Source organism: Peromyscus maniculatus, chromosome 1 (genome assembly GCF_049852395.1).
Source record: "Peromyscus maniculatus bairdii isolate BWxNUB_F1_BW_parent chromosome 1, HU_Pman_BW_mat_3.1, whole genome shotgun sequence".
Classification (NCBI taxonomy): Eukaryota; Metazoa; Chordata; class Mammalia; order Rodentia; family Cricetidae; genus Peromyscus; species Peromyscus maniculatus.
Genome location: NC_134852.1, coordinates 129962248 through 129989919, shown reverse-complemented (window position 1 = coordinate 129989919; position 27672 = coordinate 129962248). Strand labels below are relative to the sequence as shown.

The window sequence follows — 27672 nt, the reverse complement described above, 5'->3', positions numbered from 1 at the left end:
AGGAAGATTTTAGGTGTGACTGACAGATTAGTTGACTTCCTCTGGAGCAGATTTGCAACCATGGACCTGTGTCTCATCTTCCAACAATGTTACTAGTTAGTCACATTAAAACATCAAAACTGGCGTTTCCAAGTGCTGCCCTGGTGTGATGGCGACACCTGCTGGTGAAGAGTGATGCTGCAGCTGTAGCAAAGGAAGGAGGGATTCCCATACATGGAAGTGGGTTCTAACTATAAAAGCTAAGTCTTCCACTGTCTTTGCTCTGGCCAGATGTATAGCAGATGCCAGAGAATCAAAAGTGTCTCCAGACAAGCTGGCTGGATTTTCTTTTCTTGGTCTTTGCAGTATATGCCATTTTAATGGCAGTACTACAGCAATCAATCAGTATCTGTGTAAATAAACTCAAGATACAAAACACTCATTTTCCCTCCTCCTCATGTCTTAAGAGGAAGAAATGTTTTGAGTTTTAGGCATTTATTGAAATTTTTCACATGACAATATACTTCAGCTGGTATCCCAACTTTTTACCATAGCTGTCTGCTAGATGGAAAAGCTTGTCACCCTCTTGAAGGGGCTGTAGCCTAGTCACATTCTCTATATGGGAAAGTGTGGGGAGACTCACACTCCCAGGCCTGGGATGTCACTTTCTTCCTCCTTTATTTTCATCAGTCCTAAGCCAGGGTGTGATCCAAAAGTGCTGCAATAAAGAATGAAGGCATGTTTTTATTTAGAGGGCTAAATGAATGGCTGTACGCTCCTAAGACAAAGGACGTAAGGTTTTAAGTAAGTGTGTACAATACACCAAGAGGCAGGTTCATGGAAAGCTGCCTGCTGGAGTGGGCTCAGTGAAGAAGCCTGATTCAAATCCTAGAGATAGATGGATGACACATTTCAAATAAGCCTCATTTTCCCCCCTTAACTATAAAATTCTAAAACATTTAAGTTACTAAGCCACTAAGGCTTAGAGAAGCATAGTAATGACTAGTATTTTCTGGGCACTTCTTACAAATCAAGTATGGGCAGTTTAAATACCTGTCTCTTTAATCCTTAAAAGCAGCTCAGTGATACAAATGTTCAGTCCATTTTCTAAGCAAAGAAACAGACTCAGACATAACTCGTTTAAGTCATACTGCAAGGAACAGCCAGGTTTCAGTAATGAAATGTGTCCTCAGAGTCCTTAGAAAGTGGGGTTAGTATTTCGCTTTATTTAAAGACTTTGTTAGTGCATCTGAAAACTTTATACTATTACTTAATTAATGATGCATGCCATTAAAAGTGCTTACAACTGAAGAGGCATCGGATACCTCTTAGTTTACTGCCACCTTTTGTGAATATGCATGGGATGGATTAAGAGAGCTAAAGGAGCTCTTGGAGGCAAGGAAGGCAGAAAAGGAGCAGAACACAAACTGTTAGGCTGCTGTCTAACAAGGACTAACCTTTAATGAATGGCTCTGGAGTCAGATCATTATGGTTCTAAGCGTGAGTAGTTACACTTACTAGTTGTGACCTTGGAAAATTGCTTAAAAAGAGTCATTACCTTTGGCTTAATAAGGATTCTAAGAATTCTGACCCAAAGTCTATGTACGTAGCACAATACTTGCTTATTAAGGGTCTGACAGATTCCCACGTGCCAACCCAGTCTAGTGAGTCTCCTGGACCCTTGCCTGCCTGCACCACACCAGACCCCTGGGCCTAGACTAGATAAAACATCCTGTGCACTGGCCCAGTCTGTTGAGTCCCCAGGACTCTTGCCTGTTTGTGCCATCCTCCATTGCCTAGCCATCCTGTGTCCTAGCCAAGTAACCTGAACTGCACCTGGCTGCCATGTTCCTAATCCTCAGGCCCAGCTTTAGTTACATAGCTTATACTCTGGCGAGTATACACAGCTTAGCCTGGTAAGTACCCAGGACCCTGGCTTACCCAAATAGAACAGCTTGCACAATAGCCATCCATCCTGACCAGCTTGCCAGGCCAGCTTTTACAATAGCCATCCATCCCATCCACATTTCTTGCTTACCACTGAATTGGAATCACCCCTGTTTGTCGAATCCAAAATCAACATTGAGTATCTGAAGGATTAACTACCAATTCTTGATACCTGATCTGAAATCAACCAAGCTTGGGCAATAACAAAACCAAAACAAAACTTCCAATCAACAGAGGCAGCCTAGAATCCGACATACAGCCAACAAACAATGTGACCAAGTCACATTGCAAAATACAAATATGAAAGGCCAAGACATTATGTCTCTTTCATAACTCACTAGCCCTATAGAATTGTTCTCCAGTAAAAACTACCTAGATGAATTCCAGGACACAATTTAAAAGAACAATTATAAACATCAATGAATCCAAAAGCTTAAAGAAGACAAGAGGAAATAACTCAATGAACTTAGGAGGATAAGAATAAATCCAAGAAAACATAAATATGTGGCTGAATGAAATGACAAGACAGTTCAAGATCTGAAAATTACTGAATTTAGTAAAGAGGTAGATATAATGAAATTGCAAAACTCAATAACCCAATTAGAAAACTCAGGAAAGCCCTAGCAGTAGAATGGATCTAGAAGACAGAATATTCGGATTTGAAGATAAAGTATAGGAATCAGGGATGGAGAGAGAGCTCAGGCATTGTGAGCACTCACTGCTCCTGCAGAGGACCCATGTTCAGTTTTGGTTCCCAGTGCTCACATCAGGTAGCTTAGAACTGCCTGTAACTACAGCTCCAGGGGTTCCGCTGCCCTCTTCTGTCCTCCAATGCAGTCAAACTCGTGGCATATACATACACAAACTCATGTATATACACATGAAAATAAAAAGAATTGGACCACACTGGCAAAGAAGATGAAGAATTAACAAAACTACATGAAAGGTATCCAAAAAATTGTGAGACACCATGAAATGACAAAATCTGGCCATGTGTGGTGTCGTGCCTTTAATCCCAGCAGCCAGGGCTATGTAGAGAGAACCTGTCTCAAACAAAACAAAAAACAAAAAGGCCAAGGCTACAACTTATAGGTACAGATGAGGGACTGGAATCCTAAGTCAATGGCACAGACAAGAACTTCAACAAGACCATATAAGAAAACTCCCCTAAATTAAGGAGATATTACTTAAACTATCATTTGTACTACAACATCTCCTAGAATATCAGAATCTTAAGATATTTTTTACTTTTTGACACAGAACTTTATGTAGACCACAGTGGCCTAAACTACTTATGTAGCTGAGACTGGCCTTGAACTTTTTTCTGCTCTATCTCCCAAGTGCTGAGATTATAGGTGTGCACTACTAAACCCAGTTTTTATGATATGTTTAAGAAACAAAACAATTTGAGCTGGCAAGATGGCTCAATGGGTAAAGGCATTTGCCAGTGAGCCTGATAATTTGAGCACATGTATGCACACCCCCACACAACAGATAAATGAATAAATCTAACAAAGAAAATCTTAGAAAAGGAGAATCTTTCTATATAGTTCTATAATTTTCTAACTAATCCAAAAAGGCCCTTCACACACATACACACATACACTCATGAACTATAATGTATGTTTTAGGATTTAATATTAATTTTTCTTTAAGTAAAATACTTACCATACTTTATGTTTTGAAAGAAATCACTGATTTACTGAAAATCCCTCACAAGAGGATTTTATTTTGAGACATGTTTTCACAATGGACTACAGAACTGGGTTTGAACTCATACTCTTGTTTCAATCTTCCAAATACTGGGATTATAGGTATGACACCACCCATGGGATTATAGGTACCTTTTCCAGCTTAGACTTATGATGGCCACTTGTTAAAAATATATAATAGGAGCTTGAACCAGACCCACACAGCCTATCTCAGTATTTGTTAAGCTTAAAATTAGAATTGAGGAATGGAATTGTCCCTCCAAAGCAGAGATGGCAATGGGGGAAAGAACAGGGAAGTCAAGAACATACTTCTGATATGTAAGGAGGGTAGGCCTGGTCACAGCTGGCTGGGCCAGTGTTGGGATATCTTGTCCTTCTGCTGTCATATGTAGCTCTTCTTATCCAGCTTAGAGGACCTCTGCCTCTGATTTTAAGGTGGGATGAGCTGCATCAGAAGGACCAATAAGTTTAAGCATACAAGTGAAATAGAAATGTAATGTCTACCTTTTGGAACTGTGATGAGAACTCATGTAAATCCTCATTATGTGTCGACATCATTTAACTAAAGGTCTCTTCTTGAGAACAGATGAATTCCAGGGATCAAAATCCCAAGGACAACACATCAAATCCTTACTTCTTAGTTCCCGGCAGCAGGATGAGGCAGAGGGTGCCTGGGCTCAGGCTGTGGTAGAGCTTTTCAATCCTCCGGTCATAGCGCCAGGCTACTATCTTTGGGTGGTTCTCCTTCAGAGTCTAGGATCAAAGTTAGTGTCAACATTTAGCCTCCTGTTCACCTTTAGAGAAGTTAAAGCACTTCCTCTGGTTCTAAAGCCACAAGAAGCTCTGGGAAAAAAATCCCTTTCTGAATAGCAGCCCTCTACAGACCTCAGTGACTTAGGACCTCTGTGGCAGAGAGCAGCTGCTGTTGATTCTTTCAAATGGGTCTTCCAAAAGGGCCCTAAGGTAGGAAGCCATATCACTGATGAGGTTCCCTGCCTGCCTTTGCCATTAAGGGTATCTGTGATCTTGGCTGAGTCACTGACCAGCTCTAATCTCTACCCCTCATCTGCTAAGTATGAGACTACATTAAGGTTTACTAAGCTTTAAACAGCCTACCTCTACTCTCATACATATGCCTTCTTTATACATGCATTCCCTTTAAAATGAGAATTCTGCCTTAGTCTTGCCTAATCTCAGGTCTGATGTTGTACGGTTTAATGTAAGTCCTAAACTTTAGAAGTGGAAATAACAAAAAAAGTCTTGCCAAGACAGCCAAATTTACCTTGTGTATGTATCACACTTTGGGAAGCCCTGAACGAGTTCACCTAAGACTTATCCACCTCTCCAGTCTCCCACCCTGGTCCCTCAAAGTTCCTTACAGAACCACCTTGAAGAATAAGAATGGGATTTTAGTGGTTATTGTCAAAGGGACAAAAGTATTTGAGCTGAGAGAAGAACCAATATGGCTAGGGCTGGAGGAGGCTGGAGAGTGACATAAGATGGGGGCCAGGGCAAGAAAAACAAACCAAGAAAAAGCTTGAAGGATGTAGTGCCAATGAGCAAGTCTTTCCTGGCTATGATCCAGAACCAGAAGTCCAGGGTCCAGAACCAGAAACCCCAGCAGCTACCTTCCCTGCTGACTCCAAAACACACTCATTACCTGAAGACCTGCTTCTCCAAGAGAGGCGGAACTATTCCAAATCCTGAAGGCATTGCTGGTTCAGGATGTATGTCCTTGAGTCATGTCTGGAGGTGCCCAGGGATTAGGGCATATCTGCCTTTCAACTTCCAGTCCTTTCCTTTGAGAATTTCAAGGGCTACCTGGGCACTGTCACGAGTTGTGAACTCTGAAAGTAGGAAAAATCCCAACATTTGTTAATGAGGGCCAAGAAAGCAGATCAACAGATAAGCTAAGGTCTGGCTAAGGTGTGAGAATAGGGTAGATTTAGAAGCTCCACCCTGGTCTACTCCAGGAAAGCTTGTTTGGTGAATCCCTTCTTTGACCTCATTTACTACCATCTATAATCTCCTTCAAGGCTACATTTAATGGTATAAACTTACTCAAAAAACAGTAGTTTTTTTTTTTTTTTTTTTTTTTTTTGCTTTCTGCTTTTAACATCTTTAGGCAGGATCACAGCTTCCAGGTCAGGAAAGAGGCTGGAGTGCTCCAACAGGTGTTCTTTAAAAGTTTTACCTAATCCAGCCACATATATAGTAGCTTGGTTCTCAGAATCTTGCTCTAGCTCATGTAGTGGCCAATTAGGGTTTATTTACATATAGCGATATATATCCACAGCAAGCTCATGCATAAGGGTGTCACACTCAAGGGTGAATTCTGTCACATGCCTGTGCACCTAACCAAGGAAAGATGGTATTAGTGGTACAAAGTCACCATTTTAACTAACCCTCTGTCATGCTGTATATCACTAAGTCAATATGCATCTTTCTAATCTAGAAGGAGGCCAATAAGTGCTTCACAGAACTGATTGTGGATTTAATTGATAAAAAAAATACATACTTTCATATAAATCTATATTCTCCAGTTCCCTGTCTGCTGCCTCCATTGAAATCTTGTTTACTTGTACAAAAAGAACTTCCCAATACCACCATCTCACCCCCTTGAAAGCTAAAGGAATGGGCAGACTCAGAATAGCCACTCACAACAAACCATCCAGGGATAAGGATACTTGATAAAGAATACAATGAAGACCCTAGTCTAGCCAGACAGATTTTTATAAAATTGAAAGTTACTTAGTCTTGACTAAGGGCATTTATTACAATGTCTCATGACTGGGCATCTCCAGGATGTCCCTACATCTGGGCTGTGGTAAACCTCAATTAGATGAAGGGGTCTGCCTCCAGCCTTGGCTCTCTTACCCTGATAAACAACAACCACCACCACAAAAAAAAACAAAGAGTCTGTACTCAAGGATGTCCACTCCAACATTATTTACAATAGGAAAAATTAAAAACACAAACACTCTCAATAATAGGTATACCACACAGTGGAATGTCTTACATATCTTAAAAATAAGAAAAACTATGTAATGACACAGAAGATACATTTTAAATTAAATTAAAAAAAAATAAAGTCGCAACAAGGGGCTAGGGCAATGGCTCAATGGATGAAGTACTTGCTTGAGGACTGAGTTCAGGTCCCCAGCACCCACATGAAAACGTGAGTGTCTCTAATCCCAGTGCTGGCAGTAGAGACAGAATGTCCAAATCAGTGAGCTCCGATTCAGTGAGATACCCTGTCTCAAAAAAAAAAAAAAAAAAGGCTAAAAGTGATAAAAGAAGATATTTAATGATGGCTTCTGACCTTGTCTCTGCCTATGCATGCACAGGCATATGAACCCACCCACCTACATACCTGTACATATATACCCTAAGCACATACACAAAACAAAGTTGCAAAACAGTATACTCAGTCTCATTCCTATTTTTATAAAACATGTTTTTCAAATGTTCATGTATATTGAAATAATTTGGAGAAGTGGATGTGAATTTAATCCCGTGTGCATTACTGTCCTTAATGAAGGAAGGCTGTAAGTTATCACGGTTTAGCAGAACCCACCTACTTACTCTTTGCTTCAGCTCCTCAGCAGAGATGGGTGGAAGGAAGGGTTCAGAAGAGAGCGGCACACTGTTGAAGGGAAACAAAGGGACTTCCACTTGGCTTGCTCAAGTACCTGAAGAGAGCAGACAGCGCAGACCAAATGAGTTAGGAACCCAGTACTACTCAGCTCCCTCAGGGGCCACATAAATATAAACAACTGCCTTTTACTTATACCATAAAGTAGTAGTACACAGCTGACTTGCAGGTCTAGAGAAAAATGGTAACAGCACACAGTCTCCTAGAAAAGCCATTAAATCACTGCTTCTTGGCCTTTCCAGTTTCATATACTATGTTGTCTGTCCAAGAATAACATATGCTAGGAATCTCTGCTGAAGCAGGGAGATGGGAGGGGAGCTTGTTATATCCACTCCATACATCAACCTGGTACTGTAGAACCTCGAACCCTTCTAGGGATATAAGACTTGCTTGCTTTCTAAAGGCAGCTTGCAACAGGGCCCGGAGGCACAGGCTTATAATCCCAACCACACAGAGGCTGAGAATGATAGCAAATTGAAGACCAAGTTATGGATTGAATTCAAGGCCAGGCTGGACAACTTAGTGAGACCTTGTATCAAAATAAAAAGGGCTGGGAATATAGAATAGTGCAACAGCTCTTAACATACATAAGAACTTGGGTTTGACCCTCTAGTATCACATAAAAGCCATGAAGGTAATACATAACACATATGACCCATACTTTAAATATTTCTAAGAGAGTGATTACCACACAACCTTCAAATCACTTGTAAACAAATTCCAAGAGAAGCCTTCATCATTACACATTGCTGCAAGTCAGTAAATAAAGAAAATAAAAAAGGAGGCTTAAGAGAGTCACTGATAGTAGGGTATGTAGTGGGAGGAGAATCAATGTGCCTGAAAGAATTAGATGAACTGTAAATAGAAGCACCCCTAGAAAGAAGAAGTCCAGCCAAATGCAAAGAATGTCACAACTTTGATATTCCATAACACCTGGCTATAAGACCGGTGGCCAGAAAGCAGCATGGAATATACAGAAAAAAGGTAGTGCTCTTTGTAGACGTGTCGAAGATGAAAATAAAAAGGTCAAGTAAAGCTCTTGCAGAGAGAGATGACAAATGCCAACCTTTCCTAACAATATTATAAATTCCTCTCTTCTTCCTAACACCATAAAATTAGTCTCAAACGGGGGCTGGAAAGATGGCTCAGTGGTTAAGAGTACTGACTGCTTTCCCAGAGGACCTGGGTTCAATTCCCAGCATTTACATGACAGCTCACAACTGTCTGTAACTCTAATTCCAGGGGATCTGACACCTTCACATAGACATACATGCAGGCAAAAACACTAATACACATAAAAAAAAAAAAAAACTAAAAAAAAAAAATTAGTCTCAAACAAACAACACCCCCACCCCACCCGCAACCCCAAGTATTGGAAAGCTGAGAGTGGTGGGGTATATGCCTCTAGCCCCAGCCTTGGGAGTCAAGACATGCTAGTAAATGGGAAATAATTTGTGTTCCCATCTCTCTCTCCCTCGGAATCAACAGCGGCTTAATGGGGTGGGGGTGGGGCTTAATGGGATGGGTGGTGGTGGTGGTAACTTCCCATTCCAGAGAGAATTCTCTCTTGGACTGTGTGCCCACTATTCTAGAAAACCTGTGGGCTGCCAGAGAAACTGGTTTCTTCTCATCTGACTGAAGAGCTGACAGAACTAGAGGACTTATTTAGAAATCATTAAGGACAGATTCCCAGGACATACTAGAGATGTGGTTCCCCAGGAAGATGCCGGCCGGGAGGTAAGAGATTATGGGCTGTGAACAAGAGGCAGCAACAAACTGCCAGGATAATTTGAGACAGTTAGAAAGGTACAATTCCAGGCAACGCAAATCTTGAGTTGTGTAGGGGTGCTGCATGAAGCAGTCCAGAAAACCAGTAATCTCTCTCTCTTTTTGTGAATGTATGTGTGTATATATGTTTTCATGTTATGGTATGTATGTGTGCAGGTGCATGTACACGCGTGTGCATATTGGTGTGGAGGCCTGAGGTTGATATTAGGGTGTCTTTCTCAGTCATGTTGAGGCAAGGTATTTCACTGAACCTGGGGCTCTCAGTTTCAGCTAGTCTGGCAAGTCAGCATGCTCCAGGCATCTTTATCTCTGCCTCTCCCCATGTCCCACTAGGACCACTTGGCTTTTCCATGGTGTTCTGTCACCTTTTATCTTCAGTTTGACGTAGCCTATAGTCATGAGAGGAAAACTGTGAGCATGTCTGGAGAATAGTCATGCCAATTCCTGTAGGAGGGCCCAGCACACTGTGGGTGACACCACTCCTTGGGCTGGTAGTCCTAGCATATATAAGAAAGCTAAACATGAGCTAGAGAACACCAGCAAGAAACCTTCCTCCAGGGTTTCTACTTCAGGTTCCTGCCCTGACTTCTCTCAACAATAGACTAGAACCTGTAAACTGAAATACAAAATCACCTTCCTTGGGTTATTTTATGTCAGAGTCTTTTATCATAGCAAAAGAACAACACTATACTACAAGAATCTGGGAATCTGAATCCTGGCAATTACATTTGTGTGGCAAGTGCTTTATATGCTGAGCCATCTCCTCAGACCAGAAATGTTTGTTTTTTCAAATGTCTAAGTCTCAGTAGTAAAATCACAAAGCATACAAAGAGACAAGGAAACTTAGCCTAAGTAAACGAAGAAAATGTAATTCCATAAAATGAATCTGGAGATATATGAAGACCTGTGAATGTCTGTCTTCTGAGTGCTGAGATTACACCACTGTGTTAAGCTCCAGGTCTCTAATATAAAATGGCATGGTATTTGCACTCTTGATCTATATAGACTTTCTTGCATACCTTTTGAGTTCCCATCTCTAAGATTTACTTCTATTATTTAATATAAAATGACATAATATTTGCATTTGATTTCTTGTATACTGAGTTACCATCTCTGGAGGACATATTATTTAAGAGAATATACATGCTGTGTAAATAGTTTTTCTACTGCACTGTTAAGAAACAGTAAGAAAGAAAAAGTCTGCACATGTCCAGTTATTCTTTTCCTTATTATTTCCAAGTCATGGTTGGTTGACTCCATGGATATGAAAACTGCACACTTGTAAGGCGAATTATAACGGTCTAAAAGATGCTTAAAGGGCTGAAAGAATTGTTATAAAGATGCTTGAACCCTGATAACTAACTAAATCATGAAAATGATACATTAACAAATGAGAATATCAACAAAGAAAAATGATTAAAAAAAACAATGTTCTGGATTGGAAAATTAAAAAAAAAATAGCACTGCAAAATTATACTGGAATGGATTTAATCAAGCAGAAAAGAAAACATCAGTGGTCTTAAAAACAGGTCATTTATAATGATTGAATCAGAGGTCAAAAGATAATAAAGAACAATTGAGGTGAGCTTAAGGGATTTATGTGACACTATCAAGAAACTTATAAGACACTATTAAACAAATGCAATTGTCTAACTGTATTATCTTATGGCCATCCAAAAGCTGTACACAGATATTCTAGCAGCTTTCTCCATAAGTGTTAAAACTTATAAACAATCGGCTATCTCTCTTATCAGTGGGTGAATGAACAGTATAGTATTATTCAGACATTAAAAACAGAAACCAGGGCTGGAGAGATGGCTCAGTGGTTAAGAGCACTGGCTGCTCTTCTAGAGGACCCAGGTTCAATTCCCAGCACCCACATGGCATCTCACAGCTGTCTGTAACTCCAGTTCCAAGGGAATGGACATCCTCACACAGACATACATGCAGGAAAAACACCAATGCACATTAAATAAATAAATCATTTTAAAAAACCATTAAAAGCACTGAAAAGACATGGAGGAAATAAGTACATTTCTAAAAAAAATAAAACAATCTAAAAGGTGTCCTGATATGATTACAACTATATGGTATTCTGGAAAAGGCAAAACTATTGAGCCAATGATTTCCAGTGGTTTCTAGAGGGAGAGGGAAAGGGAGAAAGAATTAGCAAAGCACATTTATCCTAAGATATTTAGGGTAGTGAAACTACTCTGTATTATAGTGGTACATGTATGTCATCAAACATTGGTCAAAATTTATAGCATACTTACAACATCAAGAGTTAGCCCTAATATAAATGATGGACTTTTCGGTAACTAGGATATATCGGTGTGGATTTATTGATGGCAACTGTTGATTGTGGCAGAGGTTGTGCACATACAGACAAAGGGCAAATGGAAAACACACTTTCCATGCAATTTTTCCATGGACTAAAGCTTCCCTAAAAATCAGTCCATTAAAAAATAATGAAGGCTGGGAGATGGCTCAGTTGGTAAACCACTTTCCTTGCAAGTACAAAACCCCAAGTTCAATACCAAGAACCCACATAAGACACTAGTGACAGTGGCGCATGCCTGAGAAGAATCCTAGTAATGGTGAGATGGGAGGCGGAGAGGCAGAAATTTGGAAGCTCAGCAGCCAGCTAGTCCAGTCTACTTGGCAAAATTCTCATGCACCTTGAAATGAAAGAGACTGTCTCAAACAGAAATCCACAACTGGTCAGAATACAGAGAAAAACTGACCGTGGGGTCCCAGCACCAGTTCATTCATCTGCATCACAACCCTTATACCCAAGGCTCAGGAAACATTGCAGAAGAGGGAACAGAAAAACCGTAAGAACCAAAGACCAGGATGCTTGCTGAAAACAGTGTCTTCTAAACATGACCGAAAAGCTCACCTATGAACTCTCAACAATATGCTGCCTGAACAGTATCTGCACATTGACAGTACCAGCTGACATGCCAATTTGGATGGGGGAAAGCTGGGAGAAGTACAATCAGTCTTCTCCAGGGATGAGCTCCCTGATAGGTTATCCAATCCCAACGGGTCATGCCCTCAACACATATGAACAACACTAAATAGAAGGGAGATACACACACATGTGTGTGCACTTAAGTTTGTATATATATAAAACGATAATATTAAATAAGAGGTTATTAATTTGATGGGAGAGTTGGAAGAGGTAGAGGGGAGGATAGAAATGCAGTATTTTCACAATTGTGGGGCTAAAATGGTGGCCTAGTTGTTAAGAGCACTAGCTATTCCTCTAGAAGCCCTAAGTTCAATCAGTTCCCAGCCCTCACATGTGAACCTATAACTGCCTGTAACTCCAGTCTCTCAGGATTCTGATACCTTTTTCTAGGCTCCATAGGCACTAGGCACAGGCAGACAGACATACACACAGGCAAAATATCCCCCCAAAAATACCTAATAAAATGTCAAGTAAAAACATTTCAGGGGCTCAGGAGGGTAAACAGCTTGCTGAGCAAGCACAAGGACCTGAGTTTGGCCCCACATAAATAAAAGCCAGAAACGGTAGTGTATTTATAATCCCAGTGCTGGTAGATAGGGAAGACAACTGAATACTGGGGCTCCTATTACATACACACAGAACAATGACAGATAAAATACAAAAATATAAAGCCAGGTTCAAAACAAACATCTCTATATACCAGAAACAGAAGTTCTAAGTGGCGTGCAAGGCCAAGCGTGCTGGTCTCAAAGCAGACAGACTATGAAGTGACAGTGCTCCATGAAAGATCTGAGACAGAAGCCAGACTTGGGCATATTCACCAGGGTTACTGGTGCAAAAACCTTGGCACTTCCATAGGTTGTACAAAGGGTTACATCTTCCTCTTTTGTGAATACATACTACAAAGGTACAATAGGTCATTCACCTCTTTATTTGAAGAGCACTTAATAGTTTGACAGTTTCTAGAAGAAGAAAGCTCATCTATATCCCGAGTCAAGAAAAGGAGTTTCTGACCCATTGAGTCCAGGCAGTCTAAAACACTGTAAAGAAGTAAAAGAGATTAAAATAAGAATAGTCATTTTTAGGCTATGACTTGCTAGTTAATTTTTGTGCCTATAATGCTGTCCAATATAGTAGTCACTAGCAACATTTAGCTATATAAATTTAATTAAAATTAAATTAAAAGCCCAGTTAATCAACTGCATTAGTCATATGTGATTAGTACTTCCCATATTCTCCAGAGTATTTTCATCATTGCAGAAAATCAAGTTAGATGGTGTTACCGTAACAGGGGGGGAAATGAACAAGAAGTATACCTAAAGCTATCTGTCAAGACTTAAGCCACAGTCCTAAGTACCTGACACACTCATTATGGTCAGAAATCAAACCCTTTTTGAGTGTGTGTGTGAGTGTGTGTATGTTTCTCCAATCTACATTAAAGGCTACAAGCTGAGTTTTCTAACTTCAAAATACCAACGAGTCTAGCATTCTCTTCTCCCCTCCCCTTCCCTCAAGATAAAGAGTCTCTCAGCATAACCCTGGCTGTCCTGGAACTCGCCCCATAGACCAGGCTGGCTGCTAACTCACAGAGACCTATCTGCCTCTGCCTCCTGAATACTAGCATTAAAGAATCTAGCATCTCTTCTAATAATCCTTAGTCCAAAACAATGTGTTTTTTTTAATGAAAAATATCGTTTTAGACATTGGTCATATTCAGAAAATTAGGAAATACATCCTTTATTTTCCTTTGCTCTTATTTGAAATGGAAACCCACCTCATATTTGGGTGCTTAGTAGCTGCTCCCTGGTTTCCTGATGCTTGACTAGCTGCTCTCAGTCTTTATGATTAGCTAGTGCTTCCAGACTGAGCTCTGCAATCTATAAGAAAATAAAGTGGTAAAAGTTTTTGTACAGATTTGAGGTGAAAAACATCCACTGAAGTGACATTCTGTTTCTCTGGAACTGTGATTGTGCCACTGCCTCAGGCACAAGCTAGCACCAGTAGTATCAGATGGTTTATGACTGCTTAGCCAAGAACAGCAATCTGTCCCCAGCTACTAATGTCACATGAACAAGCTTTAAAAGAGTGGAGTGAGGCTGAGTAGAAAAGTGATGAAAATTTTGGCTCATCATTCCTTACTTAGCCCTTTAAAATATATTTCTCTGAAAACCTGTAACTTTTAGAAATGAAAAATAATGACTTTTACTGCAACATCAAAAAAGTCAGTATATTAATACAAAACTGTCAAAAGTCTAATTGATTTTTTTTTCTTCTTCATAAAGTGGGAGTCTACTTGGGAAGTGAGATACATTTTTTTTAAACAACCTATCTTGGGGTTCAACAGATGGCTCAGTGGTAAACAGCACTTGTTGCTCTTACAGAGAACCTGGGTTCAGTTCTTAGCACCTACATGGTACCTCATAACCATCTGTAACTCCACTTCCAGGGAATCCCATCCCCTTTTCTAGCCTACATCAGCACCAGGCATGCACATGGTGCACACACATCCATGCAGGCAAAAAACACTCACACACATAAAATAAATAAATCTCAATGATAAAACAAACCAAACCAGCAACCTATTTTAGAGTCTCCCTGGGTCCCACCATTCCCAGAGGAGCCACTCCTGAGCTCCTCTATGAGAACATGTGTCCTAGTAAAGTCTGTTAAAAAATCATAACCATTCTTAAAGAGTGAATGTGGTGATATTTTTATTTGTGCACCCCAATAAAGCTTATCTGAGGATTAGAGGAAAAAGCCAGCCACTATATTAAACATAGAGGTCAGGCAGTGATAGCACATGCTCTTAATCCTAGCATTCGGGAGGCAGAGATTCATCTGGATCTCTGTGAGTTCAAGGCCACACTGGGAACAGAGCCAGGTGCGGTAGCAAAAGCCTTTAATTCCCAGCACTAGTTAACCATAGAGATCTGGAGGTCTGTACAGACAGACAGGAAGTGATAAAGCTGGGCGGAAAGGAAATAAGAGGGCAAGGACAGAAAGGCATATAGGTGTGGGTATACAATAAGTAGCTCTCTCTGTAGGCTGAGGAATTGGTAAGGTGAGATTGCTGTGGCTTGTCCTTTTCCTCTGATCTCTCAGTTTTCACCCCAGTATCTGGCTCTGGGTTTGTTTGTTTGTTTGTTTTAAAATAAGATCTTTTAAGATTCGTGATACAAGTGAAGGGGGTGCAATTCAGTCAGGTGTCCCAAGAGGAGCTGGCACATTGAGAGGCAGAGGCAGTTTCACCATGAACAGTAGGTAGGTCATGGATTGATGGCTCTGGGAAGAACTTATCCTGATTTCAATTGTAGAAGCAAGTGATGAGAATACTGGGCAGCAGGGAAGAGTTGGCAAAAGCTGAACCTGGTTTTTGTAAAGCCATCAGCATAGGTCAGTGCCTCAGCAGCCTACAGACAACTCCAGAGGGATAAAAGGTCTAAAACTCAAGAACTCTACAACACTCATCATTCCCCTACCACTGCTATTGTCCCACAGATCAAAGGACCCACCAAGACCTCAGGAAGAGTGCAGGGCAGAACTTGGAACACAACGCAGCACCTGGATCAGAGCAGCCGACCCCAGGCAGCAGACTGTGGAGACAGCAGTAGTGCAGAGTCTGAAGCTGAGAGACTCTCCGTCACCTCCACCTTGGACAGAGCAGTAAGGAACGATATGGATCCGGGAAATTTTGTGACAGAACCTCGTACAATATCCTCACAGACAACTAAGACTCCAAGCAGACCACCAGACATTGGAAGGATTATACAGCGGTGACCAGAACTGACAACCCCAAAGTTAAAAGAACACACAGAGGTATTACTAGCATTTGCGTTTCCACTTGTGAAGTACTGCCTACAGACAGAGCCAGCACCTGTAATTCAACTATCTAAAGAAAGATCCAGGGCTGGAGAGATGGCTCAGTGGTTAAGAGCACTGGCTGTTCTTGCAGAGGTCCTGAGTTCAATTCCTAGCAACCACATGGTGGCTCATAACCATCTGTAATGAGATCTGGCGCCCTCCTCTGGCCTGCAGAATAAAGAAAGAAAGAGAAAGAGAGAGAGAGAGAGAGAGAGAGAGAGAGAGAGAGAGAGAGAGAGAGAGAGAGAGAGAGAGAGAGAAAAGGAAGGAAGGAAGGAAGGAAGGAAGGAAGGAAGGAAGGAAGGAAGGAAGGAAGGAAGGAAAGAAAGAAAGAAAGAAAGAAAGAAAGAAAGAAAGAAAGAAAGAAAGAAAGAAAGAAAGAAAGAAAGAAAGAAAGAAAGGAAAAAGAAAGATCCAGAGGGGAGAACAGGACCTCTTATCATGATGGAACTACCAGAGGCAGCATGGGGTTCTGAGAGCCAAGAAATGTGAGAGACTCAAAACTGAACCCAGCTATCAGAGTTTTCATATTCTATATCCCCATCCAACTCTCTCTCCTGAACCCCAGCTATCAGAGTTTTCATATTCTATATCCCCATCCAACTCTCTCCCCTCATGTTGATTCCACCCTTATTTAATGCTTAGTATCAACTTGGCATGACAGCTGGGCCCTGCTTAGTTTTCTCTTGCACTGCTTATTTTCCCCCTTCTTTACTCTTTCCCTTTTTATTTTCCTTTCCTAAAGAGTATAGTTGGTCTGCGGGGTCTGTCTGGCTTAGCCTCCAAAGAGATGGGGCTGTACTATTATTATTGTTTTGTTTTTTGAGACATGGATTCTCTGTGTAGCTTTTGGAGCCTATCCTGGAACTTGCTTTGTAGACCAGGCTGGCCTCAAACTCACAGAGATCTGCCTGCCTCTGCCTCCCGGGTGCTGGGAATAAAGGTGTGTGCCACCACCACCTGGCTATCGGGCTGCACTATTATTATCTGATTACGTATCGTTACCTTTCTTTTTTCAGTTTACCTTCAACCAACATTCTGTCCCCCACATTTTTGTCCCTTCAGGTCCTTCTATCCTAGCAGTTGGATGGTAAGGGTAGTAGCATCATACAGATTTGAAGCCAGTCTGGGCTGTATCTACACAGTACATTACAGGCCAGCTGGGTTTATAGCAAGACAGTGTCTCAAGGAAACCACCACCAAAAACAATTTTACAAAGTCTTTCAGAAACTGTCCTCTTTGAATCTATAACCACTGAACTGCTGCTCAAACAATGGAATGTGCACCTACTCCAAGAGAGTACAATAATTACCATAAACAGTATCAGTTCAGTGATCATCATCATCTGTGTGGTGCTCAGTATATTCAATGCAGTGTGTTAAGAGCTTTATCTATAGTTATCTGCCCTCAATACTATTCCAGCAAACTACATATTTCCATTTTACAGATTTAGAAACAAGTTATTCAGAGCAACTGCCAGTTGATATAACTAGATACTGAGTAGCCTACACTTAAAAATAGATAAGCCCAACTTCAGAGGCTGTATATACTTAGTATATTATGTTAGTGATACAGGTCTTAATTCTAACCTTAATCACATTGCTAGTTTTATAAAGAAAGGTAAGCACAGAAATAATGATCTATGGATTCCTGTGGGATGTTCTGTATGCTGTGAATGTATTGCTCTAATTGGTTGATAAAATGCTGATTGGCCAGTAGCCAGGCAGGAAGTATAGGCAGGATAAGCAGACAAGGAGAATTCTGGGAAGAGGAAGGCTGAGTTAGGAGATGCCAGCCCGCTGTCCAGGGAGCAGCATGTAATGGCAAACAGGTAAAGCCACAGAACACATGACTTATAGATTAAAACAGAAATGGGCTGAGTTTAAGTATAAGAGCTAGTCAGTAGTAAGCCTGAGCTAATGTCTGAGCAGTTTTAATTAATATAAGCCTCTGTGTGTTTACTTGGGTCTGAGCAGCTGCAGACAGGGTGGGACACAGGAAAACATTTAGCTACAATGGATGTCTGATCCAATCCCATAATATTAAGAAAGCCAAAAGTACTGGTCAAAGATACTAACCTTCTTTGGCCCATACTTAAGAAAATACCGAGCTAATTCAAGAGTTGTTCTAGCATCTTCTATGGTATCATGACCAAGCTTGTCTGGGCACTGTGTGTCCTTCCTAGAAATGAAGATGAAATGTATGTATCTGGGAATATTTTTAATGATTATTTCTTTTAATCACAGTATATAAAATTTCACCATTGTAATAATCAGATTTATATCACAACTATCAAGATCCCTTTTCTCCGGCTCAACTCCCAGGCCTCAAAAGAGGTGCTGCACATCCAGAACAACCTGGAATGGCTTTGACCACAGGAAGTACACCACAGGAATGAAAGATTAGCCAATGAAGTCTCTAGCCCACTCTTAGATGTATCAAGTTTCCTTCCAGAAGATTTTTATTCATATGCAAGTATTTATACATTTAAATATCTTCTTGGTTGTATATGAACAATCTTAAATATGCATATATTTATGTCACTATACCTACTATACTTAATCTATTATATCAATATCTATATAAAGATCCTTCTCAGCAACTCTATTTTATTCTAAATAATATCTGGTTTTCCACATTAGCATACACAGATCCATCACATTCCTTTGAATAATAACACAAATAACTGTAATTTAATCAGTCCTCTACAATTTTTCTTTTCATTTTGAGCCATGTTATAATGAACATACACTTATAAGCTTCAAAACTACAAGATATATTCAATATAAGTATGCTACATTTTGAAATTCCATGGTACTAGGGACTGAACCTCGACCTTATAAATGATATGTAAATGTTCTACCATCAACGTCCTTCAAAATTTTTTAAAATTACATTTGTTTGTTTATGTGTTTAGGTGTGTACCGTGTGTGTGTTTGGTTGAGGGATGGGCAGAGGACAACTTATGGGAGTCATCTTGCCACCCAAACACATTTGTTTTTAAACTTTTCATATTTAGTCAGGGTCTCATTAAGTTGCTCAAGATAGCCTTAAACTCACTTTAGAGACGAGGAAATCCTTAAACTTGAGAATCTCCTACCTCTGCCTTCAAAATAGCTGAGATTATATGCCTACCCTGTCATGTCCAACTGTATTCCCTTAATTTCTTCATTTCTTAAGAACTGGAGAGAGTAATGTTTATAAATTAAGAAGACAACCAAGACTGAATTGGATAATGCATATTAATTTATGTACAATGTATCAGGACAGCATTATAACATGAATAAACCTACCCCAAAATAACTTTGGCTAAGAATCTTAGCTTAAACCTTCTGCCCTGCTTCCAGATATAAAGCAATGAGGAATCAATAACATATGGATGTATCACCTGGAGAGGAAAGAGAATGAATACATAGCATCTTATGCTAAAGGAAAAAAACAGGGAAGAGGGTTGGGAGTCAAGAGCCCAAGTCTTTACATCTTAGATAAATGGAACATGCTTTTTTATTAGAGAATAAAATCTTAAAACAGATACACACTTTCAATACTCTGAGATCCAAAGTCTAGGGAATGGTCCACTAACACAGCATCAGGAGTAAGCAGTTCTCTTAACAGCTTCTGTGCATCTTTGAGTTTGGTTGTCATTGGGTTAAGAATCTTCTTCGTGATTCCTGAAAAACTTTAAAGAGAAACAGACAGACTAAAATATCAGCTTTTTTCTAAGGAAACACTTTGATAAATTATACTTAATATACATCTATTATAGAAAAAGCTGAAGATCCAAATAAGCAGAGAAGTTAAAAAAAATCAACCATAAACTTCTAGAGGAAAACATGGGCAGTACTATATATATGATGTAGATGTAGGCAAGGACTTCCTGAGTAGGGCTCCATTTACCCAAGAATTAAGGCCAACAACGGACAGTCAAGACTTCATAAAACTAAAAAGCTTTGCAGAGTCAAAGAAACCATCAACTGGGTGAAGAGGAAGCCCATAGAATAAGAGAGAGTTTTTGCCAGCTATATATCTGGAAAGGTTTAATATCCAGAATATACAAAGAAATCAAAAAATAAAGACTGAAAAAACAAAACAACAACAACAACAACAACAAAACTAGGACCCATTTTTAAAAAAATGAATAGAGAGTTCTCAAAAGAATATCTTAAAAATGTTCATCTGCCCTAGCAATTAAGAAAATAAAATCAAAGTAAGTTTGAGATTTCATCTTACCCCACTCACTCAGAAAAGCAAATATCAACAATGGACAACAAATACTGGAGGAGATATGGGGGAAAGGGAGCCCTCATTCACTGCTGATAGAATTACAAAATGCTACAGTCACTGTGGAAACCAGTGTGGAGAATTCTCAAAAAGCTAAAAATAAATCTACTACATGACCCAGCTATACCACTCCTTGGAATATACCCAAAAGACCTGACATCCTATTCTACAGATATTTGCTCAGCCATGTTCATTGTTGCTGTATTCACAATAGCTAGAAAATGGAAACAATCTACATGCCCTACTACTTACAAATGGATAATGAAACTATGGTACACATCCACTATGGAATATTATTCTGCTGTAAAGAAAAACAAAATCATGAACTCTGCAGATAAATGAATGGACCTAGAAAAGATCATATTGAGTAAGGTAACTTAGACTCAGAAAGACAAACATTGCACAATCTCTTTTATTGGAAGCTCCTAGCTCCAAATCTTCAGATGTGAGTACATAGCCTTGTACTAATTACAGAAACCAGGAGAATAAAATGGGACTATTACCAGCACAGGGAGGTTGGGGAGCAAAGGGGAATAGCAAGGTACAGGTAATCTGATTGGGTAATAAAAGGCACGGGGGCTCCTTAGAGAAGGAGAGGTAAATACAGAAGAGGATGGGAAGAGGGTAGAGGGGAATGGTAGATACAAATGATGTGATTGAGGAAATGGGAAAGGGAAGACCTCCTTAGTGAGGGGAAGGGAGGAAAAATAACAATATGGACAGCTGTAAAGGCCACAAGGAACCATCTTATTAATTATTTACCTAAAAAACAAACAAACAAACAAACCTATAATGCACATAATTCAGTGTATAAATATAACTTTTCTCATTTGGGCTGAAGGTGCTCCCTCCTAAGATCACCTAACAAAAACCCCAATGCAAGACATGAGCAGCCCTTTTTTAAGTTGTCAGCCAAAGCTGTCTAAAAGACCCCAATAACATACAGCCTATTGTTGTTGCCCCTGATTACCCCTTGAGACAGGAGGTAAGTCCCTAGGGCTGAAGAAACCATGTACTTCAGAAACAGGGCCCAGAAGCCCCTGAGCTGGAACTGACCTGAATCCCCATTCCTGAGGACCAGCTTTCATGGTACCAGAAGGTGCATGCAAGCTGCCAAGGGAGAGAGGCAACCAACCGTCCTACCGAGCTACGATGCATGTGAACCAACAAGGAGCATGGCAGAATAACCCTGGGTGTAGTCATGCCACACAGACTTTGGCGGTAATCAACTGCTCTCTAATTGACTTAAGACCCACTCAACAAGAGGGATATCATGCCTGGTACTGGAAACCTAGCTAACTAATCGGTGCTAGTGATGTCATGGTTATTGGAGGAGAATCTACAACCACTAATTTACAAAGCCAGCATAGTCTCTGACAAAAATCTATAAGTATTTGTCCTTATACCCACAGATAAGTATAGTCTTCACCTCTAATCAAGGAAACTTCTCTTTGTAAGAGATAGAGACCACTCTCAAAACACAGAGTTGTGGAGCCCTGTCCCAATGGAAACATCTATAGAACACTCACATATCTAAGCTCAGGGGACATTGTGGAAGAGGAGGGTAGAAAGACTGTAAGAGCCGATCAGGGATTTTGCTGTGAGATGTGCCTCTGGGTAATGTCAGAAGCTACACCCATCAAGTCTCACCAACATGACTGACCAAATGTGAGTTTAACAAGAAGGTACCCATGAACATGCCAAATTGCACGGGGAAAAGATCATGAGGCCTTAACGCTACACAAAAGGCAAATGAGGAAAGCTGGGAGTGTGCTGTGGAACAATCTTTATACACTGTAAATATATATTGCTCTCATTGTTAATAAAAAGCTGATTGGCCAGCCGGGCGGTGGTGGCGCACGCCTTTAATCCCAGCACTCGGGAGGCAGAGCCAGGCGGATCTCTGTGAGTTCGAGGCCAGCCTGGGCTACCAAGTGAGCTCCAGGAAAGGCGCAAAGCTACGCAGAGAAACCCTGTCTCGAAAAACCAAAAAAAAAAAAAAAAAAAAAAAAAGCTGATTGGCCAACAGCTAGGCAGGATTTTGCAGAGAGAACACTGGAAAGAAGGGCAGAGTCAGAGGAGTCATCAGCCGGAAACAGGAGGTGCAAGACGAAAGTGAGGCAACGCCATGTGGCAGAATGTGAATTAATAAAACTGGGTTAACTTAAGTTGTAAGAGCTGGCTGGAGACGAGCTTAAGCTATAGGCCAAGCATTTATAATTAATACTAAGTCTCTTGTGGTTATCTGGGAATGACTGCAGGGACACAGAAAAACTCCACCTATAAGAGTGGAAGAGATGGCCCTTTCCAGGGAAGAGCTTATGAATGGGTTGTCTAGTGCCCAAACAGACAACCCTGAAAAAATACTTACAGATAACATTATATGGACTCAACAGGTTATATTTGAGAATTTATAGGTATATACAAATACATATATGCACACATCAGTAACAACTGATGAAAAAAATAGGCCAAGAATTTGAGAAGGAGAGCAGAGAGGGCACAAAGGGAAGGGAGAAATGCTAGAATTAAAATAAACAACAACAATAATAAAAAAAGCCATAACTTAATTATCCAAGGATTATAATTTTTTCCATTTTAGTAAATATCCTTCCACTTTTTTGGTATGTATATATTTATAGATATATTTCATATGTGCTGTTTTGTAATTACATTCAAATGTCGATAAATGAATTTTAGTATATCCTTTTAAATGGTAAGATTCTATTTTGCAGTTGTTTAAAAACTTATCCTCTAATTTGACATTTGCAATGTCTTTTAAAAAGATTTATATTCTCATCTTTTTACAATACTATGACAAATATGCTTTCACCTATCTTTTTGCTGCATATGACTATTCTCTAGAAATACTATCTAATTATCAGGTCTGCTAATAGAATAGCCTAAATCATTAACATGGTCTCTCTATGCCTAAGTAAACATGAATGCATGGGTACAACTTCAGCCAACAAAAGTAATGTTACATTGGTTGTTTCTTTGCCCAGTCACCGTATATTTCTGAAGTTTTATGCTGATTTTTGCAAAAATAAAAATTAAAAGACTAAAATTGGTCATGTGTGGTGGTACATGACTTTAACCTCAGCACTTGGGAGGCAGAGGCTAGTATATCTCTGTGTTCAAGGCCAGCCTGGTCTATGTAGCAAACGCCAAGCCAGGTGTGGTTTGAAAGAGAACGGCCCCCAAAGGGAGTGGCACTAATAGGAAGTGTGGTCTTGTTGTTGGAGAAAGTTTGTCACTGTAGAGGCAGGTTTTGAGGTCTCATATATGCTCAAGCCACACCCAGCTGCCTTTGGATGAAGAAGTAAGGAATCTCAGCTCCAGCACCATGTCTGCCTGCATGCTGCCTTGCTTTCCACCATGACGATAATGGACTAAACCTCTAAAGTTAAGCAAGCCACCCCAATTAAATGTTTTCCTTTATAAGAGTTGCTGTGGTCATGGTGTCTCTTCACAGCAACAGAAACCCTAACTAAAATACCAGGCTACATAGTGTGACTCTGTCTTAAGAAGGAGGGTGGAATACAGACTAAATTTAGGGTTTCAGATTTTCGGTTATGGAAAACATTTGCTGAGGAGTCAACATAGATAAGCATTAGGATCATTTGACTGCCAATTAATTGTTTACAGATACTTAAGCAAGGTCTGGCCAGAACACAAAATTTCTTCTCCAACTATGTGGCAGTTGCTAGAAAACAAGTATAACTGCAAGAATCTAAGATAAGCCAGATAATATTCTGCTGACTTATCACAATAAGATTAAAAGAACAAGGTAAAAGTATAATACATTGACATAATGCAATTTCAGCATTAAGATATATGCAGGTGTTGACTTAACCTTTTATGAGAAAATAAAGAGATAAAACCCAGGAAGCTGAAGTTGTGGACCATTCCTGTTAAGTCACATTCCATTCTGGAATGGTTATAGGAAGAACCAGAATTGGGTGAGGTAAAAGAATACCTAGTGCCAGGCAGTGGTGGAACATGCCTTTAATCCCAGTACTTGGGACGCAGAGGCAAGTGGATCTCTGTGAGTTCAAGGCTAGCCTGGTCTATAGAGCAAGTTCCCGGATAGCCAGGGCTGCTACACAGAGAAACCCTGTCTTGAAAAACAAAACAAAATACCTAGTAAGGTAGTCCAGAATCTTGAAGTCAGGTTTAACCAGTTCATCCATAATACAATGGCCTTCTTCAGCAACCACTGAGATGCGTGTTAGTTCTTCCCCCTTGGATGTAAGGCACTAAAACACAAAATACTGCTGAACTGCAGAAGCCATTGCTTCCCCTTATTATGTACACTGTATCAGCTACCACCTACCATCAGCTACCAAGAGTCCTGCCAGCAACTGCAAAGATGCTTGCTTACTAACAGATCCAGGATGAATAAAACTGAAGCTGGGATATTTGCTGAACATTACGTTTAATGGAAGCAATGCAATATAATTGCTCTGGAATTTTTTTTTTTTTTGAGGAAGATAAATGGCTAGGGAAGCTAAAGCAAAATCAAAAGTTCAAAGTCAACTTTAGCTATACAGGGGGATCTTGTTTTACTTATTTTTTAAACGAAGATAATAGTATCAATCATAATTGCACCTATCATCGATAGAATATGTATTACCCAGCATTATGGCTAAGAACCACCACTTTTACTAAGCACATTCTAAATTTATAGCATAGCCTTAATTGTTACCGACTTCATAGGAGGAAAAACTAAGGCAGAAAGGGGTTAGGGGACTCAAAGTGACAGTCATTAACAGACAAGACTAGTATACAAACTAACAAGAATCAAAACTATTTGATAGTACTACAGGAAAAGGATGTACTTGTCTTTGGAAGAATTACTAAATTAGCAGGGAAATCCTGCTTCTAATCTTCAGTGTGCAAAACCTAAGCCCATAATTGCTGTGGGATGTTCTATATGTTAAATGTGTTGCTCTGATTGGTTAATAAATTAAATGCTGATGGGCCAGTAGCCAGGCAGGAAGTATAGGTGGGACAAGGAGAGAAGAGAATTCTGGGAACAGGAAGGCTGAGTCAGAGAGATGCTGCCAACCGCCAACATGACAAGCAACATGTAAAGATACCACAAGCCATGTGGCAACTTATAGATTAATAGAAATGGGTTAATTTAAGATATAAGAATTAGATAACAAGAAGCCTGCCATGGCCATACAGTTTGTAAGTAATATAAGTCTCTGTGTGTTTACTTGGTTGGGTCTAAGCGGCTGTGGGACTGGCGGGTGAGAGAGATTTGTCCTGACTGAGGGCCAGGCAGGACTGGAGAAAACTCCAGCTACTCATAGTAATTAAGGCAGAATCTTCATGGCAGCCACAGAATAGAATATCTGTTCAAAAAACCAATATTTTCTGGTAATGTGTTAGAAACTACTTAAAAAACTTAAGACTGGTCGGGCAGCGGTGGCACACTCCTTTAATTCCAGCACTCGGGAGGCAGAGCCAGGTAGATCTCTGTGAATCCGAGGCCAGTGTGATCTACAGAGTGAGATCAAGGACAGGTACCAAAACTACACAGAGAAACCCTGTCTCAAAAAAGAAAAAGAAAAAGAAAACTTAAGACAATTTTTCATTTGGAATATAGATCCAAGTATTTTCCCAAGGGGCCTACTTTCAGTGATTTAAACTAAGAAAGGCGTAGGTTCACTGGTTCACTGAACTCAAGAAATCATCTTACACTATAGTTTGCAACATGCTCCAAAAAAATCAAAGCATTACTTACCATTTCAGAGTCAAGTCCAAAGAGGGGACTACTATCTGTTATGGAACCATCACACTTGGTAAGGATAAAGTTTTCACAGTCAGGAGAACCTAGGAAGAAAAGGAAGTAAATACTTACTGGAGCTACCTTTTTTTTTTTTTTTTTTTTTTTTTTAATCTTTTGGTTTTAGAGACAGAGTTTCTCTGTGTAACAGCCCTGGCTGTCCTAGAACTCACTTTGTAGACCAGGCTAGCCTCAAACTCACAGAATTCTGTCTGCTTCTGCCTCCTGAGTGCTGGGATTAAGGGCATGCACCAACACACCTGGCTTACTGGAGCTATTTATTGAATATAATAAACACTACTCTGATAATCCAGGGAAACTCAAATAACATATTTACTGGGAACGTTCTCTGTGTTACTTGAATTATGAAGACTAAACAAGAAGCAACCTCTTTGTTTAAGTTTTTCTCCATTCATTGTTAATTCTGAATGAATATTGTAGATGCTGTTTTAGGGGGTCTGGGACCTAGACTTCCTGGTTACCAAGCAAACATTCTTTCTTCTTATGAGAAAGAATTAAAACCAAAGTTACTGGACACTTCCCATGTAGGTACTAGGAGAGAAGGAATAACATATGCAAATGACTCCTTGTAGCATTTTTCTTTTCTAAATTAAGCAAGTGAAAATAGGAAAGAGATTTATTCACCATAATGGGCATCTACAAAGAGTATGTAACAGGCAGAAAGTCTGAGTAACTTTCAGTGTGTGCACTTAAACCCAACTCTACCCCTGAGATTTCCCTGAAGTCACTATCCAGAAATGTTCTTCAACTTCTTGGAATTATAACCTGAAAATTCCCTCTAGAGGTTCAATGCAGGTTCAGGGAACTCTTTCCATTACATACACTAAGATAACAACCAGGCACACACAGCTCAGGGATCCAAAACATTTGAATCTTTAAAGATTTCTACCTTCACACAGTTACTGAAGCAGCTAAAGTAGTATGCAGATTTTATTTGACAAGAATTAAAGACTATGAAACCTTTGGAATAGTTTTTCTGCCTCCTAATAACCAGAAATTTCCAACTGATTGAAAATAAAAGTATTAAAATGTATCCTCCATGAAGATCTACAGGCAGTTAATATTTGCTAGGGGAGGGAGAGACATTTTTTCAATTGTGTAGCCACTAGTAATGTTCATTTAAATTTTTTTTTTTTTTTTTTTTTTTTTTTTTTTTTTTTTTGGTTTTTCGAGACAGGGTTTCTCTGTGTAGCTTTGCGCCTTTCCTGGAGCTCACTTGGTAGCCCAGGCTGGCCTCGAACTCACAGAGATCCGCCTGGCTCTGCCTCCCAAGTGCTGGGATTAAAGGCGTGCGCCACCAACGCCCGGCTAAAAATTTTTTTTATTGAAAATAGTTTATTTTTTCAACAATATATCCTGATTATAATTTCCCCTCCCTCTACTCCTCCAAGTTCCTCTTCACATCCCCTCCAGATCCACTCACTTTCTTCCTCTCATTAGAAAAGAACAGATTTCTATGAGATAACAACCAAATATGACAACATGAAATACAGTATGATGAAGGAAAAGCTATCATATTGAAGTTGGATACAACAACCCAAAAGGAAGAAAAGAGTCCAAAAGGCAGACCCAAGAATCAGAGACCCACTCATTCTTGCAGTAAGGAGTATCATAAAAATACTAAGCTAATAGCTACTATATATATGATTATTTTATA

At 39.9% G+C, this 27672-nt stretch overlaps 1 protein-coding gene across 1 annotated transcript in view; it reads right to left on the bottom strand.

Annotated features, from left to right (window-relative positions):
* Positions 1–457: 457 nt before the first annotated feature.
* Rexo5 (RNA exonuclease 5) overlaps positions 458–27672 on the bottom strand; it is a 38900-nt gene continuing 11685 nt past the window's right edge. Inside the window, 15 exon segments of the mRNA XM_076562570.1 lie at positions 458–697; positions 4273–4391; positions 5307–5485; positions 5700–5730; positions 5732–5910; positions 7237–7330; positions 12981–13095; positions 13830–13893; positions 13896–13932; positions 17995–18097; positions 19210–19304; positions 19456–19476; positions 19478–19595; positions 24341–24456; positions 25953–26041. Coding sequence (XP_076418685.1) covers positions 619–697; positions 4273–4391; positions 5307–5485; positions 5700–5730; positions 5732–5910; positions 7237–7330; positions 12981–13095; positions 13830–13893; positions 13896–13932; positions 17995–18097; positions 19210–19304; positions 19456–19476; positions 19478–19595; positions 24341–24456; positions 25953–26041 — 1439 coding nt within the window. The 3' untranslated portion in view covers positions 458–618.